Source organism: Balearica regulorum, chromosome 14, assembly GCF_011004875.1.
Source record: "Balearica regulorum gibbericeps isolate bBalReg1 chromosome 14, bBalReg1.pri, whole genome shotgun sequence".
In the NCBI taxonomy this organism is placed as follows: Eukaryota; Metazoa; Chordata; class Aves; order Gruiformes; family Gruidae; genus Balearica; species Balearica regulorum.
Window position 1 is genome coordinate 15,470,378 of NC_046197.1, and position 19,739 is coordinate 15,490,116.

Sequence of the window (19,739 nt, forward strand, 5' to 3'; positions counted from 1 at the left end):
ATCTGCTACTTTGTCCTTTCAAATAGACAGTCAGAATTCAAGTTTTAACTTCAGAAGTTTTGGGGTCTTTTTTCAGGTTTTGTTTCTTTGTGTATCAGAGACTTGTGATTTCTGCAACTATCTGCTCAATGTTTTGAGATAGCTTGTTGTTCCACTGGTTGTATTTAGCTGCTGCATCCTGTGACAGCCTAACCTTTAGTTAACAGTTTCATATACTGCTGTCCTTTACGATTTTCTCAGGGTAGTGTTATAACATGTTCTAGTGTCTGACAATACATAAAATAGGCATCCTAAATGTTTACATAAACATTCCACATTTTCAATATTATAAAGGCAACAGGAAGACAAATATTTTAAAATGCTATCCAGTCTCATTTTAAAATTGATGTATATTCTTGGCATTAAATTCTTGCCTTGCTTAGAACTAAATAACTGACAAATACTATGTTTTTTTTCTGTTTTCAGAAGTATTTGATTTGGGACATCTCAAGCAACATATTTTACTCTTGAGATTGCACTTATGTGTTGACAGCTTGGATGTGCTCTTGTTTACTTTCTGATTAGATCAAAATAAAAATATGTGCAGCTAGACCTGTTTTAATCACTCTGAAGATACGCCAAGGCTCTTCCTCTTGGTGTCTGCTTTTCCAAAAGCTTGTTTTGGAATGTAAGATTTATTCTTCACGATGAATTTTTCTGTTTGGCATCAGACTAAAATTTTAAGGTGTCTGAATAACTTGTGTATTTTTCCCCAATGTCGTTAAGTACTATGGAATTTATATGTAAAAGCTGTGCTCCCCAAGCCCACCTTTTCTAGCAGCTTTGCATACAGCTCAGTATGACTTTTCCCTTTCCTCACCTCACCTTGCGAGTTCCATGAATTACATCCTCTGTGGCTAAATCCCTTACCTTGTAGAGATAATTCTTGCTTCTGCTCCCCTACAGCTTGGGTGATTCCTGGTGTTTTCACAGAACTTGCAATTGGTCTCTCAAAACTTCATATATAACCATAGCACATCATTTGTGTTTTCCTATTTTCCTTGTTTTGTGGGCTCCCAAATTCTGTTGGAGTGGTTTCACTGCTACTTAATGTTATTCCAAGAAATCTGTCACTCGCAGTAATAGGACTGATCCCTTTCCTGGGTACTGAGTAGTGTGTTGCTGTATTTTTATTTCTGATATAATGTGTTCAGAAATGCTTAGCATAGTTATGGGATTTTAATAGAAGAATAGGAAAGTCTGATGTTTGAAGAGATGGGCAGTTTTATTTCCAATTACATTATCATTATGATGTTCGGATTGTTGCAGTCCAATAGGCTGTGGCATTTCAATGTGTGAATGATGCCCTGAATCCAGCCTGCAAGTGACTGTCTGCACCATTCTTGTACCTTTATTAAGAAGGTGGGGATTTTGTTTGCTTTTTTGAGGAAGTACTCTGAAATTTCCACCAGCAGAATTATTCAGATAAATGTGTGTTAAGTTTAGGTTTTTCAGAATGAAGTCATGAAAGGATTCAGTTACAATTAAATATTGTCTGCTATTTGAAGAGAGAACGATGTTCTTTCACAAGGGTGAGATGAGTGCAGTCTATCTGCTTCATGCTGTGTCTGCAGCGTCAGCAGGCACTATCAAAGACTTAGGAAATTACAAGGACTTTAGCTGAAAATATCAGCCATAAGAAAAGTGTTAACCTTTGTAATGACCATCTGACTTAATTCTCAGTTCTCTGCAAATCTTGTTACATCAAATCAAATTAGTTCAGTGCCTCTTCCAACATTTGCCGTGCTTGAGATGGGATCTCAGGTTTTGTCCTCCTCATCTGCAAGAAGGTGGTTGAAGCATTGCAGTAACAGTGGTTTGGTGCCAGGCTGTTCAGATGCCCAGGAGGAATTGTCTCACCTGTCCTTCTCCCGAAGTATTGACCAAACAGCTGCTTGGGCTGTCCACAAGCCCAGGGGAAAAAACAAACAAACAAAAGAAAATCAGCTTGTTTGGCAGTTGCATTATGCCAGGCTGCCATTGCCTGCATCCTCCAAGGGATGGTAGACGGATGGAAAGTGTCTGAAGTCTGCTCTTTGAACCATGCCTGTCTTTAGCTTGGTAGCCTGGCCATAGTTGCCCATATTTTGAGCTTCAGACAAACGCTTGGTAGTCAAGAATCAACAAAACAAACACAAAAGAAAGCAATTATTTACTTGTGATGAGACTAGTAATCTATCTTTGAGATGACTTTCTATTGACTTTCTAAATGTCCTCTTTTAGAATTGGTAGGAGATATGGATAGATTAGTGAGAGAGCAAAGCAGTTTCCTTAGGAGCTCTACAGGAAACTTCTGGATGTTGCTGTTTGCCCCATCTTCTTATTTTTAGTGTCTTCTCAGCTTTTAGGTCCTTCTCTCTTCTCATCTCCCAATGTAATATTACACAAATTTAATGATTAATTGCAACTTCATCCCACTTCATACGTAGAATTGTATAACTATCCTAATTAAACATGCACATGGTAAAATTGCAAGCTAGAAAGAGCTGCCTGGGCTTGGATGATAGCAATTAAATTATTTACATTTAAGGGCGTCAATATTTATCTTATGCCTACCGTCTGTCCTGGCTTGTCATCTATGGTTGAGCGTGTAGTTCATTGGCTTTAGTTAGCATTCCAGCTTCTTTTCTCTGGACATTGTGTTCTTGGCTGAGGAGAGCATTGCTTTTCTTAAGATTATGTAGTAAGACCATATTCTAACTTTTACAAACACTGGTAGTCTTTCTGTGTTCACCTGAGGATTTTTCTTCTGCTTAAGTTTCAGAAACGCAAGGTTTCAAGGTGCTTAAAATAAATGAATCGGTGTCGTCTCCTGCCCCCAATTGTTCTCAAACAGGGAGCTCTTGCTAAAATTATTTAGGGTGATGCTCCTGACAAAAATACGGATGAACCAAGTCCCAGTTTCCACTGAGCTTCAGTGTGTTAAACAGGCACAATTTATTTTTTCTTTTCTGCAGTTCTCCTTGGCTCTCACAGGGTCAGAAGCAGCAGTAGCTCTTTGGCTGTTCCCAGTTGAGTCATTTGGAATGCAAATCACTTTGCAGTGATGCCAGAGGTCCCCTTTGTGCTGGGCTTTATATAAAACGCATGACAGATTGTCAGCTTTGTCACATTCCCTGGCCAGCAGGGAATAGGTAAAGGCTTCAGTTTTTGATTCAGACAGAACGGGATTAGTATCAGAAGATCTTAGTCAGCTTTGCTTTGCAGATAACTGTAAATCATGTCAGAATGCTACATTGAGTGCTTCTGACTGATATTTTGATACTAACGTAATTCCTTGGTGCAAATAAATACCTACTGGGGAAGCTTAGCAGAACATCTGCTCTGGGGAATATGGTCCCCCCGCACCCTTCCCTGCCTTTCTTCGCTATCTGAACTAGACGTGAAGCCTAGAAAAAATATAAACAGTATAAATTATCTGTTTCTGAATGATCTTGCACCATCTGAGCTGCAGGGTTTTGGGGTTGCAGGAGCATGTGCTGCATCTACATACAGAATCTTGCAGGAAAGGTGGCTCTTGTCCTGTCATTAAGTGCTGCAAGTCTGGACAGGGGCTCTTCCCAACTGGACAAATAGGAATCGGAGTAGATGTCCTCTGAAAATAAATCAAGTGATGGATTTTTACTCTGTTTCTGAGCTTTGCTGCTTGTTAAATATTTTGGTTAGTTTGCATGAAAGCAAACTCAGTATGTCTCAAACTGAAGTGTCTCTGGAGAGCTGGACTAAAGTGGACCTTGTGTGAATCTGTGGTATTAGCGATTAAGTAAGTTGTGTCCATAAATTGTGTTGGATTTTGTTTGCTATTCAAAGCTTTTGAGTTACTGTGACTCTTGTTTCAAAAATACTCCTTCAGAAGGAAACACTTGAGTATTCTTTTCCTATTTAGACTCATGTTACTAGGACAAGGCATGAATGTCTTCATCATTTCAATTTTAAATAAAGAAAAGTTGAAATTTTTGGGGAAAAACAATTTTGGTGCTGTGGAATATTTTTTTCATTATTGTGCAATTCTTAATTTCTTACATTATCAGCTTTGATTCTTCTGAGTAGTTCTGTCAGTACAATCCACAGCACCAACATTAGGGTACTTGCTTGAAAACTGAGGATAGCGACTGTAAAAATTACTATTTGGCATGGTGAATGAAAAGAGTAATAAGATAACATTTAAAACTGTTACACAACTCTGAAGCCCCCAATTTGGAAAATTATGTAGCTATCCCAGGGCCTGTCACCCTGACTTACTGTGCCCTGGGTTTCAAAGATGCTGTTCTTTTGAGCCTTATACATCATTTTGTGGATAGAGTAGCTTCTTTTAATCAAAATCTGATTTTTAAGACTTTGAACAAATTCCTTGTGTTAAAATAGGACCTCATGTTCTCACTGTCACACTAGGTTCTCTGTAACTTAAATCCACTCTAAATCCAGAATCTCAGTGCTGAAGTCGCTTGCATTATACAGTTCCTCTCTGAGGGAATGTGAATTGGAGCAAGCAGATGGAGCAAACAGATGAGCAGACTTTGCAAGCATTTTGAAAATAGGCCTTGAAAGGGATTTTAGTATAGGAAGCAAATAGATCTGGGTGAATAATAATGGGACTCATAAGGCTTTTTTCTTTCTGGCTCTGGTTTTCCTATAAACTTTGCTTTCTTTTAACTTAGATTCAAATTGCCCTGAGTTGAAGATCCTCTGCTTTTAAAACATAGGTGCGCTCTCTGCTCTGCAGGTGATTTCATTCTTTTTCAGCAAGTCTTGTGACTTCGTTTTCTTATTACCCTTGTACCAATAGTTTTCCCTTTGGGACAGCAGATAGTCTAGAGGAAGACGCTATGAAAACCAGATGGGCTACACATACAAAATGGAGCTGATGAAGCTGACAGCCTCTTTGTGTCTTTGTATGGATAAAATCAGCACTCAAACTTCTGCCATGTTTTTTTGTTTCTCTTCTACTTTGCAGCCAGACTTACTCGCTTTACTTTCACTTCTGTCTGAAGTGATGTAGGTAACGGTTTGACTTTGTTGCTTCTGTGCTGTAATTGTGATTTACAGGTCCCTGACAACCTTGGTGGGTTGTGAAAGCCACAGAACCACACAGCAGAACTTGCATAACTTTCCAGACCAACTTGTACGCAGCACTGTGTATACTAAGACCACTCTAGCAATAGCATTGAACTCATCTTCTAAATGGTTTTCTGTGATTTGCCTGTTTAGGTATTCATGGCTTCAAATCTGGAACAAATGTACTTTTGAAAGCTAGTTCAGACTGCACATAGTAATTATAATGTGGGAAGTACTGTGTAACGACTGGTAGAGGTCTGTTGCTCTGTGTGGAGCTGCAGACAGTTTGCAGGTTAAAGCCCTAATTTGAAACCATGAAAATCTTCATGGTTTGAAGGACAAGCCATGAGTTGACTGTCCAATAGCATGTTCCATGTGCCATAGATGGCTTAGATTAAATTCTCTCAGTTGTCAAATGGCTTTGTATTTGGAAAATCTTGTGAGCAGCCTGCCATGTTAATTTTAAATGTAAATTAAATATTTTTTCTCTTTTTATAGGAACTGGAGACATTGTTGCTGTCATGATTACAGAATCAAAGGTTAAGGAGATCCTGAATTACTTGGAAAAGAATATCTCTGTCCTGATGGCAATAGCAGTGGGGTCCCGTGTTCCTCCAAAAAACTTCAGTCGGGGCTCTCTAGTCTTTGTGTCAATATCGTTCATTGTTTTGATGATAATTTCTTCAGCATGGTTAATATTTTACTTCATCCAGAAGATCAGGTACACAAGTGCACGTGACAGGAATCAGGTAAGGCGACTCCTTTTTTTCTTTTAAGTTCTAGAGGTGATATTTCTGTATACAGCAGTCAACAGAGAACAAATGATTTCTAAGGAATGTCCATCAAACTACTGTTCAGAATCTCTTTGTTCTGAGGCAGAGCATGTTGCCAGACAAGGATTTTTATATAGCAAAGTGTTTTCATCCTGAGCAGCACCAGTACAAGATCTTATTTCATGGCAGGAAAGCACAGAACTGAAGCAAAATATTTGGGTTTTTAAGTATAAGTCCAAGAGGAAGATAGAGTCTATGCTGGCTGAATAATACATACTGTATATACGTTGGGAATGGGGAGGAAAGTTAAATTGTGAATGAAATTGTGTAGTATAGGGGAACAGAGATAAGGTTATAAATTCTATCCATGTTCTTAAGGATAGCTTCAGTGATAGTTAAGGTAATTCAGAAGTTGTATAGAGGTATTTGCAAACTATAATCTGTCATTAATATTAGGGTAAGAAAACTAAGGTATAGAGCTGCTTAGTGATCTGTGTTAACTTTCAACTTTATTCAAGATCACACTTGGTATGGACTGCCTAATTCTCCTGATCATATATTTTCTGTAAAACTTTGTCCCATATGCCTTTCTTACATTCTTTTTTTTCAACTCTTAATTTGTTGTAAAACTGAATTAAGTATAGTCATACTCGGATCTTGACTAATTCAAGTCATCAACTCAAATATGGATTAAACTTTAGAAGTAAATGTTTTACTAGTGTGGACTTAATGACTCACTGCCTCCATAGTATGCCTTGGCTTTTACTGAGAAGGGTCAGTAAACCTCAGGAAATCTGCTGTGCTCTCTTTGCCTTTGTATCTCTCTGTCAAGGCTAACTTACAGAGCTGCTGACCTCCACTCACTGTCCCCCCTTTCCCCCAAATTACGACTAATAGACAGGAGCTCACTCTGAGGCAGTGCTTTGGTGTTTTGTCAAACCTAAAACAAATGCAAACTTATAAAGCTTCAGTTGTGACAAAGGATTTCCTTTTTAGTTTCTATAAATAGTATCTGATGCTGCAGGTCCCATGGGCATCCTGTAGTTTTTCCTAAGGATGTCATTCTTAAATGACCACACTGTAACCGGTACTTAGTGTGGTCCCTTGGGATGGGGAAAGTTTAAATATAACTGTAATTCAATGAATGTCTGCGGAATACTAAATTGTGCCTACTGCATCCCCTACATGGTTCTAGGCTTCTTCCAAATGTCCGTGTTTCAAAACAGTTGCTCCATGGGGAAAGGGCTCTTATGACCTTTTTTCTTTCTTTAGATTTTCACAAAGGTCAGGAGAAACTTGATGAAAATTTTATGTGGTTTAAAAAGCTGAGCTTATTAAACTTTAATAAGAAGGTGGCGACAGCTACAGCTTATTTTTAAAGAGCTTTGAGAGCTTTCACAGAGAGAAAGCTGTACTGTTAGTGATGAAATAACTTGGTTTAGGCTATGATCTTGTTTTTTAGTTATGTTGAGGCACACCTTAAAAAAAAAAAAACAACAAATCAAAACACATCAAAAACATACTGTGTTTTGTAGATAGTGCAAGTAGATACTGATATTTCACATCTCTACTTTTGTGCACTTCCGCCAGAGGTATGAAACACTTGCGTGTGGTGGTGGCCTTTTTCCATCAAGAAAGTTCTGGGGTTTAAAAGCAAGCATATGCTGTATACCTATGCCCTAACTTATCAAAATGGCAAATCCTGAGCATTTCCAATGTTAGCATAAGAAAGTATTTCTTAAAATTAGAAAATGAAAGAGATGGATCTCTTAAATGGGAGACATGAACGTTATTATTCAGCAAATTTATGTAAGAGAACATGTATACCCTTTGGAAGAGTTTTGCTGAAATATGCTTCCAATAAGAAAATAATCTTTCTTTAAAATTTCTTGTACTGCGTGTGATTGTATTTGCGCTACAACTAAATATAAATACTACCCTCGATTACTTTGTTGGAGTGTTGAGCATTTAAGTTAAATCCTTTTCAACCTTGTTCCTCTCTTAGTAATCACACTTTTGGTTATGCAATGATTATCTATTCCAGTGGTGTGCCAGTGTGTTCTGTGTCATTAAGTTCTCAGGCCAATATGCTTGTTCCAGGCCATGTAATTTAGATTTGCTTAAATTGGCCAATTTCTCGCATGTTGAAGTTAGGATTAGATATCTGACTTCAGGAAGCATGTAATTTCCCAATCCCAGCTCTATTTCTGATGCTGCGTTCCCCATGTGGATATACTTCAGTAGTTGAGACTAAGTATCTGCTTTGTTGTTGTTTTAAAATTAATGCTCTAAAAAATATAAGAGCTGTTCTTCTGTGGAAACCACACCCCAAAAAAATTCTAGAATAATGGTGATACACAACACTTGCTTGCAGTGGACATCTGAGGTCTTTGTGTTTCTCAAATAAAACCAGCTGCCTTAGTTTCAGTTTGTATGTAGAGAAAGTGTATGATATGGGTGGAGGTACTCCTTATGAAGGATTTGATTTTCAACTGTATAAAGGTGGGCACAAAACCCACACATTTGTGGGAGGTTTTGATTACATTCTTCAGAACAGCCCATCTCTTTCAAAGGCAGAGTACTTAGTACAAGATGGAGGTGAAGGATAAAATACATGACCTTCCCTTTTTCCAGTCAATGTAAACTAAATCTGATGTCTCAGGTTCCTGAAACAAGAAGGCACAAGCTTTGTTCCACTCAATGCTCCATCTTTGGGCTCCCACAGACCAGCTGGCAAACAGCCGTTCTTTGTTGGCTGGGAGCTGGGCACTGCAGTAGGAATCGGCACTTGAATTGTAGAAATGGCTCCTTCCTTCCAACGGTCATAAAAACAGCATAAACAACAAAAAAATAGCTTGGCCTCTGCATTCACATTGAGGTTCATCTTCAAACCACTATTCATTTCAGCTTTATTTAAGTCTGTATTGGCTTATTTAGATTTCATGACCTATATTTTTTTTTTTTTGAGGTCCTGGTGGCTTCAGGTAATAGCAAGAGAGAAACTAGGTTACACTGAGAAGATCTCTTACATCTCAGAATAAGATCAGCTTGCTTGGAGGGGCGAAATAATAATTCAAGCTTACGAGAGCAAGGGGTATATTATAGCACACAGAATAAAAAGCAACATGAGCAGAATATAATGGAAATCATCAGGAGGGCATGTTGCTTCAGCTTTTATCCTGCTGGCTGGGTTTGATTAATTTTGTCACACAAATGTTGGATCACTTTTGTGGACTTTTATACGGTCCATGCTTATTGAGTACATTTGTGGGCTCAACTGTTGTTTTTTTGCCTTCCTGACAAATCTCTAACTATGGGCTTTGCTGCATATGCTTTTTGTCTTATGTGTTGGCCTACTGCCATAGTGTGTATTGCAATGTTAGTATTGAGCCCAAATAAGTCATTATAAAGGACAGTAATGAAGCTGGATTATCAGGGTTAATTTGTGTTCTTTTCTTTGTCACTTTATTAGCGTCGTCTTGGAGATGCTGCCAAGAAAGCCATCGGTAAATTGACAACCAGGACAGTAAAGAAGGGTGATAAGGTATAATAATAAGATTTCAACATTGTAAACTTGAGCATCATGTTTAATTTTTGCCAGGGGAAACAATCTCAGTTTTTCCTTTCTCCTTGTGATTTATGACCTTGCCTTCCTTGTTGGAGGCTTACTTTGTCCTTTGCCACATTATTTTGTGTAGCTTTTGGTATCAATGTATGCTGTAAGCCTGTACATTTGAAAGAAGTTTTTCTTGCTTAAATACTACCTGAACTTCATCTGGCAACTGTGGCTGAGAGTGGTTTTGTGTGCTAGCTGGCTGGGGTTTTTTGCTGGTAGGAGTACATAGGGCTAACTTTTTTTGTTTATGTGGAATTCTGTAAGCTTGGAATAATTGCATATGTAAGTTGTGTAAAGTAAAAATAAACAGGTGATAAAGGACAATCTCATCTGTAAAATATGAAAATTCAGTAATCTGAGGTGGAGTATAAACAGGTATTTAAAGATAGTAAATGTTACTCCAAGAATATTTCTGGCCAGTATACAAACTAAAATATTATGGTGTGTTGAGTCCTAAATGTTTTCCACTTTTATGAGCTTTGTCTTTAATTCTGAAAGGAAAAAATAGTCACTTAATCTTGCTTAATTTTTGGTCTTTAACTTGCAAAAGGCAAGAGAATTCTGGCTATGACTTGATTTTTAAGAGAAAATTTATTTCCTTGGGCCTTTTTACTGTGATTCCTTTTCATCTTATCAACACTATCAGCAACAGAAGATTGGGAAATGATGGAAAAATTTGCTTCCAGAGACAAGGCAGAAAAAAATGTCCTTCTGCTCTTTCTTCCTCCCTATGTAGTTTTATTTCAAGACAGCCCATTGCACTAAATCTTTTCTGTGAGTATGGGAGTACATATAGATAATGGGAGCTTTTCCATATTAAAAGAAAAGATGCTGTCATCTTGACAGCATAAATTCAAAACTGGCAAGTGACACGTAGGTTGCAGTACAGACAGCATGAGATGCACACACAGGTGAACAAGAGGGTGGGAGAAGACCTGTCCTTCATCAGAGCGGCCCATCGGGATTCTATGCGTGCAGCACTGGCTGGTGTTGACCAGGGAGTGGCTCTTGTGGTTCTTGTCTCTGTCTCGTTAGTAGCTTCATGGCATTGAAAAGGCTAATGAACTTGAACTGAGAAGAAGGCACAGCCTGTTTTATGTCACATGCCCAAATATTTTAAATATATATGGCTGATGCTATAGCTACATCCAAATGAAGTCAGCCTTTTTTCATTAGAAACTTTAAATTCTTATGTTTAAAAATAATTTAAAAAAAAAATCATAACTTCTGGAAAACAGAGTAAGAGAGGAGCCAGTCAGTGATTCCCAGCTTCAGGTCTGGATAAGAATGATGATAATGCAGCAAGTAAGCAGCAGTCAGAAATATGAGGCTACTCTGAAATAAGTAAAAATTGCTAGTTCTGGTTATAAAAGGGAATTCCATGATTCTTATCGTGAAAGAAGAAAGCTCCAAGCTGAAGTAAAGTCACTAGGAAATTCACTACTATATTTTATAGTGATTCAACGGAATATTAGAAACATCTTAGGCTTTAACCTATGTTTCAAATTATCGTTTACTAGCTCCAAATGAGGGGAGGGTTTTGTACGTATGAGATACTTTTCTTTCTCAAGTCATGTTGGAATACAATAACCCAGTCATTGGTTTTGTATCTTCTTAGTAACAGCCACTTGGCACAATGCAGTTCATGTACTAGTCACAACTACTTTTACATTTGTCATAGCCTCAACTCTTGACCTGAATTTTCATTTTATTCATTTTAGGAAACAGACCCAGACTTTGATCATTGTGCTGTCTGCATTGAGAGTTACAAGCAGAACGATGTTGTTCGCATTTTACCATGCAAGTAAGCTAGTAAAGTTGCTTTGTTTGGAAACTGTTCTTTCTTTGTGCTCCTTTGCTTCATTTCATATAATATGTGCATTGTAATTTTCAGACACACTTGTTAGATGTTTCCAGTCCTAATAACAGGCACTTTAATTTAGACTATCATACCAGAAGGTGTGAAGGTGGGTGCTGGCACTGGTATGACAGTAGAGATTAAACAAAAGATTATGATCTTGAAGATGGGCGGTTTGGGCATATCAGCAGTGGAGCCATTAAGATTAAGGGGGGTGTGTGCAGATTTGAGGACTGAGCAGTGGATGGACACAAAAAAACTTAAGTATAATGAACCAGGTACAGCTGCAGCATTCTGTACAGTAGATGGGCAAGGTTGGCTGATGGTTTCTGTAGGAAACAGAAATGCAATCTTTCCAACCTTCATACCTCCTCTGACATCAATCAGCCACAGTGCTATCATCTGTCTTGGGTATCTCCAGTGCAGTGTGTTCTTGGCTTGCGCCTGAAGATTCGTACTTGCTGGATATTCTGTGTTGGTACTTAAAATGTAACTTCTTCCTCTTTTTATGCTGTTCTCTTGACACTTACAGGTTTTCAGTTTGTTTCCATTTCACTTCCATTCTTGAGTTGTTTTGGGATATTTGCTCTTTGAGAAATGCTTTTAAGTGCTTTTCCACCTGGTGATTAGTTTTGATGAAGCAGTACATTTTGGTAGTGTTAAGCATTACCAAGGACATCTTTCCCTTGTATTCTGAAATGCAAAGCTTTCTCCTTATCTCCAGACACAAAAAAATACATGTATAAGTTATGTTGTATATATGCAGCCAAGATCCAGTAATTTGGCCTGCATTTGGTATATAAATAGTGTATGATACTGTAGAAGCAACAAAGTCATGGTGTTGGAGTTGAGCTTCAGTCACGCAGCAGCGCATAAGAGCTCATTATCGGTCTTCTCAAATCCTCCTGCAGTGCAGGCTGCTCTGAATAGCTGGAATATTTTTCTTCTAATGCATAATGAATTTCTATCATCATAAAAGTCAGATGGTATTATTTTATATCTTAATGATTGAAATAGGTGTGCATTCTACTTCTGAAGCCAGAAGTTTAATTCAGTTTACTTTTCTCTGTTCTTTACCTCTTGGACTGTGATAAACAATGAACTGTTGTAGATTCTCAGTGTTGTTGTTTACTTAATATACCCTACGAATGTTTGTTTAGAAACACCCATTAAAATATTTGGAAATAGAAGAGATTGGTCTTGGATTTGTAAAGATTTGGGAGCCTTCGGTCACGTGGATGTGTGTGTGTATTTCTTTTCTACAGTTCAGTCATTTTCACATTCAGGGAGCTGGATGAAGGCACACCTGGCTGCCATCTCAGCACAACCTCCCCAGTGCAATCTCCCCTGTAAAGGAGATATCAAAGCTCTTGTGTAGATCCTTTTCTGTTCTGTTTTCAACAAGAGTATAAGGTCAGTGGAGGCTCAGATTACATTCCTGCCGAAGGCTGTATGATAACTTTTATGTTCACTTTCTACTTCTCTTTTTTAAATCTCACTTTTTATCTGCTGCAGTTCAGCTTTGAGTTCAGTGCAAAACCATCTTGGCTAGACAGAAACATTGGGATGAATGCCTTCTGCAAGACATTTTTATATTTGTAGATGAAGGACCAATCGGTAGATTTCAGATTGCATGTAAGACTTTTTAGTCTTCAGCATCTGAGATGCTTCTTCCCAAATCTTGTTTTGGAGGTTTAATCCCTTTATAGTTCCTGATACTTCAACCTCTCATTTTAGTGCAACATTCAAAGTTAGTTTAAAAAAAAAAGTCAACAACAAAAACACCACACATACCACCTTACAAGACAGTCTCTAAGCCAGATGAGAAAATGCAAGAAAACTGTGGAGAAAATGGCTTGACCAAGAGGAAGCAAATGAAAGGCTAGAAGTTTTTCTTACCATGTCTGTTGAGGAAGCTATAATCATTAGACAGTAGGAATCACTGACATATGACATCCCTGCTGCTTTCATCAATTTAAAAGTAGCATTTCCCTTTGGTACCACAATTGTTCTCTGCAGATAAGTGTGATCTGTCACTCTTTGCCTCAGTAGAGAGGAATCTGGTCTTGGCAGACACACAGCAGGCAAAACCTACCATTAGCTGAGCAAGTTGCACCTAAAATTCTGTAGCAAAAGAGCATATTTGTGATGTGAAGTTTTGTGGCAGGCGGGAACCTGTGGCCAATTTAAAAATAAACTAAAATGAAAAATATTACAAACAGTCAAATTTCTATCATTCATTTTGTGCTTCCGAGAGAAATATGTTCAGCACCAGCAGCCTGTGGACGTACCTATAGCTTTTAGTGCACAGAGGGATAAGGCAGCCACCTGTCCTAGGCTTACAGGCCCAAGGAATGTCTGTCTTTTGTGAATGTCATTATGTAAGTGAAAAATAAATATTGTAAGCAAAAGCCAGAAGGATTCTAGCAAAAGACAAACCTCATGGACAATTTTCTTTATTCAGATAGTTTTACTTTACCATCACAGTGCTGCATCTAGGAGATGAAGGGGCACTGGGTGAAAAGTGATCAGGAGGGGGTAGTGTGAAGGACTAGTGAGAGATAAGGGAAGAGCAAAGTGACGGGTTAGAGAAAAGCACGGTCTGACATTGGAAAGGGCAGAAAGATGGCCTGGGAAAGAAGGAATTTACAAGGTAGGAAGAGAAATTAAGTAGTGAATATGTTAAAATAAATGGCTTTTGAGTCAAACTCTTAGTATTTCCTGTACTGGGCAAGAAGGAGGAAAGTGACAAAAGCAACTAAGCTAGTCTTCCATTAGTTTGATTCTGTGCTGCTGCAAATAGCTTTTTTTTTTTAAGAGTAAAGTAACACAATATCTCAATGCCATCCTTTCCTCTTACTGTAATGCTTCTGCACCACCTGCTTGCAAAGGCAGTCTCTCTTTTCCCCCAGCAGCACTATGTATTTGTGGAAAGTACTGAGGCTGCTTTCCTCTGGAACTGCCTGCTGGGGCTGGAGACATGGTGCCTTCCTCCCCACCGCAGCAAGCCAGACATTCCCTCCTCTGCTGTGCTAGCTGCAATGGGCTGCCTGCAGCAGGGCAGGAAGGACCTGTGTGCTGCTGCCTGCCTGGCTGGGAGGTTTGCACCCCGGGGCAAGGGGAGCAGCTGCCTCCAGCAGTAGCCAAGGATGCTACTTTGCAGGCACAATGTTGATCCAGGTTCCTTTGCGATGGTGCACTGAAAGCAGGGAAGTGTAGTGAGCTTTTGGGAAATAGCACTTGTAAACTCGTTCAAACCCTTCTCCTTGTGTGACATGCGAATTCAGAGGCATTACACCACTGAAAGAGATTTCTAACTCACTTTTTCTCTGTGAAATGCTGCAAAGGAGCTGTGTTGTACAACAGAGCTGGCGTTATGGTGTTTATGACAACCTGGAGGGCAACTGGCTTGGGTATGCTGACAGAGTGGAAAAATACCTGCGGGTCACCTGTTTGGAGTTATGCCCACATGGGAGACTCCTTCAGTGCTACCAGCCTGGCTGCTGGCCGTGCTTCCTCCAGCCCCGAGGCTGGAGAAGCGGCAAAAGCTGTGTCACACTTGACTCCCCGCTGTGTGACTCCTGAGGGAACATCATCAGCTGCTGTGACCTAGAGCAACTTGCTAAGAACTCTTCAGATTTATGGTCTTGGGGAACAAGTGACAAATATGAAGATGGAGAAGGTTTGTGATAGCAGAAAATGAAAGGGCTTACTGTGTCAGACTGAAGTTTTTAAAATAATTCATGTGCTTACTATTGCTGTATAACTGCTTTTTAACTCTTGCACAAGCAGAGAAATCCAGACAGAGCCTGAGCCGCGATGATGGTATCAGCAAGCTTTTTAAGGAGTAGATAAACTGTATAAGTAGTAGGCAGAGCCATGCTGACTTAAATCAATAAATAACCTTTGGGGAACTGCACTTTTTTGAAACACATTGATAAATGTCCTTGAAGGTTTAGGAACTAAAAGCAAAGAATTAAGAGGTCACAAAAATAGTTGAGCTGTTTTGGTGCTTTTGAACTATATCAAACCACTAATGACTCTTTAAAATAATTCATAATATTTAGCAGATGCATGTTGGCATCCATATCAGTCGCCTGCTTCACTTGATCTGAGTGCTTCTACAGCACTGATTAGCCGATAACGATAGATTAAAACTGTTTTCATAGTTCTGTGGAGTCTTGATGTCTGTTGTTTCCCAAAATATTAGATTTTTCAGGTTTGGCCTCCTCAAAAAAACAGACTTCAGACTCTTTAAAGGAAACATAAGTAACTAAAAGCCATAATTTGCCTAACAGAAAAATAATATCTCTATGTTTCAGAAGATTTCAAACTATTTTCTATCACCCAGGATTTCTAAACATTGATTCCTGTAGTTTTGTGAGTAATAAGGGAAATGTGTTCAGATCTAATAACGATAGAAGTGAGTTTGTATTTTGTGCTATTACTTGAATAGCAAACAATGTATATATCCTGGGTTTTGTGACTGCTGTATTGCTAAAAGCCTCAGTTCGGCAAAGTGACTGGCTGAGATTCTGTATGTTTCTATTCCTACAATATCTGGGATATAGATAAGCAAAGTTCTTTTGCTCCCTGACCATCTTCTGATGACTATATTATACTCTGTAAGTCTATGAATCTTTAGTACGGGTAGGATAAATAGTTGTAGTGGACTGGAACCTAATTATGTTGATACACTTTAGTCCTTCCATCAGTCTTAGTAGCCATAGACAAAACATATATATACCATCTTTTTCTATGTTTGTTAACAAACTCATGAGGCCTTTTTCACTGGTCATTTTCCAGATGTTTAAAAGAGAATTATCTGGTAATGTGCCTCATTTGGTCTCAGGTTGTAAATCCCAAGGGATAGGGAGCAAAGAAGTCCCAAACCCTATGATGAGTTTACTGAGGCACAGAGCAGCAAGTATAACCTGAGAAATGAGGGGACAGAGAGTATTGCAACTTTATGCTGCCCTGGGGGCATGCGTGACCTCTTACACTGTGCTGATGCCTCAAATAGATGGCAAGAACTCCTTGTTCTGCCACTGCTCCTTCACCTGCTGGTTTTAGAGCACAGCTCTTCGCTTGCTAAGCAGCCCTCGTAATTGCTGATCCTTGTCATGATCACCAGTCTGTCATGTTTGGGTGTGCCTGCTCTTACTGGCTTTTTGCTCTGCAGTCAGTACCACTGGAAATGAAAGATCTGGATTCTTATCATAAGCAATTATTCAGACTAGGTTATTATGAGTATTTGCTAAAGCTGTATTGTGTAGAAAGTCTAGCGAGACCCATTTCTGCCGTGAGTACTCTCTGAAAAGTCCGTTGCCTTTTGAAAAGCCAAGAGGACATTTCCTTTAATAGATATGTTTCAGTCTCTTTGTAGTCCTTCCTCGTTACATTGGTTTACCTCAGTCCCGACATTTACATTTATATTCATGTACATGACTAAGATTTTTGTATGCAGTGTAGGTGGTAATTCCGACTGTTCTCCATTGTAGAGTTCCTTGATGTGCAAGTAGAAACCCAGTTTGCCTTTTAATCTTTGAAAGGTTCTTTTTTTTTTTATGACCATCATATGATGATGGGCTTGTTTTCCTTCCTGATATGAAGAAATACTGATTGTAGGAAAAGCCTTCTTTTTACTTAGATGTGATATTTATAAAAGCCCTTTCAAAATCAAACATAAACGTATTTGGGTTGGTTGCACTGACTTTTGAATAAAACTGACTACTGGTGGGTTGTTGCTCTTCCTACCCAATTTATGGCCACGTTCTACACAGAAATTGAGACAAGACGTTACGCAAGGTTATGGTGGGGACTTTGTTACCCTAGTTATTCTGCCCATGTGCGCACACATATACACAATAAAAGGGCGGGGGGGAATCTTCAAGTGTTTCTTCCTAGTTGAACTATTAGTAAAGGGTGGCAGCAAAAACAAGCAAGAGGTTTTGATTGTATTTTTTTCCTTATTGCAATCAGCACAGAATACTGGCAATTCTAGAATGGGTTCTGCTGGCTTAATTAAAAAGAAACTATCTAAAAGTTTGTTAAAGTAGTTCTCATTGTAGAAAAATAGAATTGTTCGCAAATCATATATGTGCCTTCTCTGTTCTTCTAGGCATGTTTTCCACAAAGCCTGTGTGGATCCATGGCTTAGTGAGCACTGTACATGTCCAATGTGTAAACTGAACATTTTGAAGGCACTGGGAATTGTGGTAAGTTGCACTGTGAGCTCTTCTTCCTCCTGTGTCTGAGACCCAGAACAGGAAGAATAATTGTAGGGGAAAAAGGGAGAAGGGTGTTCCAGTACCCTTAGTCAGAAAGTGTTTGAGTGTTTTTACCAATTTAAATAAAGCTGATTTGTTGTTGTTGTTATTCCTTTTCCTGGATGGTCATTGGGAATATATTGTTATATTTTTTTACTTATAACAATTTCTTATCTGCTGGATGTTTACTAGGTTCTCTATAATCTTTCCTTTCTGAACTTTTCAACCCTTCTTTGTTAAATTTACTCTGTAAATCTCTTGTTCTTGTTGCAGTCTCCCATAGACACTCTTAAATTTGTGTACACGTTAAAAGCCATGCCCTAGCTGAGGCCAGCAAGTTTTCTTCAAGCTCACGGCTTATGGGACCCCTGAGGGGACTGCTTTTGTTGACCAGTTCACAAACGGATAGAAGTGAAGAACCTCAGAGGATTTTTCTGTCTTTCCCATATGAGGAAGAAGTTGTAAGGGGGATGTGATGCTCTTTTCAGAAAAAAGAAATAAGGAAGAAAGAGAAGAGCATATGAAGATACTGTTTAAAGCGGCTTTTGAATGAAGCCAGTGAGAATCATCAGGCCTCCATTTGTAGCTGTGTCAATTGCAAATTTGCACGTTTTCTAAGAAATAGTTGCAAATGTATTGTGGATGATCTGTGTTTGCAATTAATAATATACCTGGATTTTTACAGGAGGATACAGTAGAATTAGATTTGTGTTGTCATTGCTCATGGCATAGGCTGTGATACAAGCGTATTTGAGTCCCTTTCTTGAATCTTAATCCTTTTTTCTGCTTCTTCCTCCACCTCTTTAAGATGGATTGAAGAAGCAACTTCAGATAGAACTTGCTAATTTGTGTGCATCTCCTGTGTGATCTGAGGACAGCCATAGTGGTTGAATAGTGTGTGTGGTTTACACGTTAAAAGCCATGCCCTAGCTGAGGCCAGAGTGTTTTCTTCAAGCTCGTGGCTTGAAGGTTTGCTACATGTAGAATATTCACTGTTGTAATGTAGAATTGTTTATTTTTCCAGCCAAACGTGCCATGTACAGATAACGTAGCCTTTGACATGGAAAGGCTCACCAGAGGTCAGCCAGCTAGCAGGCGATCAGCACTCGGTGATTTTGCCAATGACAGCTCTCTCAGCCTGGAGCCCCTGCGCACCTCTGGGATGTCACAGCTTCCACAGGATGGAGAGTTGACACCAAGGTCAGGAGAGATCAACATTGCTGTGACAAGTAAGTTTTCTTTTGGCTTCCAGTATGGTTCTACGGTTTTCCTGGTGTGTGGCGCTTGCTCAGCTGTAGCTCTGTGCTGCAGGGCCACAGTGAAAGATTTCCCTGCAGGGACAAAGGTGACCTCGGTGTCTCCATAAGAGGCATACACTACATATTGAAACCAATCACTCTCAGTATGACAGTGCCAACGCCTTCATTATTAATGGTATATCCATTTAGATCTGCATGCAAAGAACACTGGATGAACTAAAATGGCAACGAAATAACCCTTCTGAATTTGGTAACCAGTATGAGAAGCTGGATTGCTAAAACTAGTATTTACCCTTTCAGAATACTTTACCTGCAATAATTTATACAAATATAAATACTTTAGCTGATTGCTATTTCTGCAAATGTTTTTCCCCAGAGAACATTACTACTAGAATTCTGATGTCTCTTAGCAGATGTTTTTTCTTACAAAATTTGTCAATTAAGAAACACTGTTTGATGTACCAACATTTGAGTATTGTCCAAGTGTTTTATGACATCAGAAAACTGTTCCTGCACTGCTTGCAAGCTCTTATCCATAAGAACAGCATGGGAAATTTCCACTCACTGGATTTTACCTAGGCTTTTTAGTGTATAATAGCACTATAATGAATACAATATGTGGAATAGCATCATTTTTCCATATGCTGTACAGTCTCAATTTGATGCATGAATGGTTGTTTTTCTGGCAGAATTGCAAAAATAGAACCCATGCAGTAGGACAGTCTAATTTTCTCCTTGTATTTTGCTTATGTGCATCTATGATCTAGATTTTGAACTCAGTGGTACTGATATCTATAAAAAAGAGGCAGTGAAACTGATACATTCCATTAGAGTGTTTAGATGCTGTAGCAAAGTAAATGTCTCATTTAA

General features: G+C 38.8%; 1 protein-coding gene across 2 annotated transcripts in view; it reads left to right on the plus strand.

Annotated features, from left to right (window-relative positions):
- Nucleotides 1–19,739, plus strand: part of RNF130 (ring finger protein 130) — a 47,946-nt gene that overhangs the window by 17,609 nt on the left and 10,598 nt on the right. For both annotated transcript variants that reach the window (XM_075767013.1, XM_010302493.2), the window contains exons 3-7: nt 5,593–5,843; nt 9,340–9,411; nt 11,205–11,287; nt 17,463–17,559; nt 18,635–18,839. In XM_075767013.1, the coding sequence (XP_075623128.1) occupies nt 5,593–5,843; nt 9,340–9,411; nt 11,205–11,287; nt 17,463–17,559; nt 18,635–18,839 (708 nt within the window). The remainder of the gene's footprint in view (nt 1–5,592; nt 5,844–9,339; nt 9,412–11,204; nt 11,288–17,462; nt 17,560–18,634; nt 18,840–19,739) is intronic.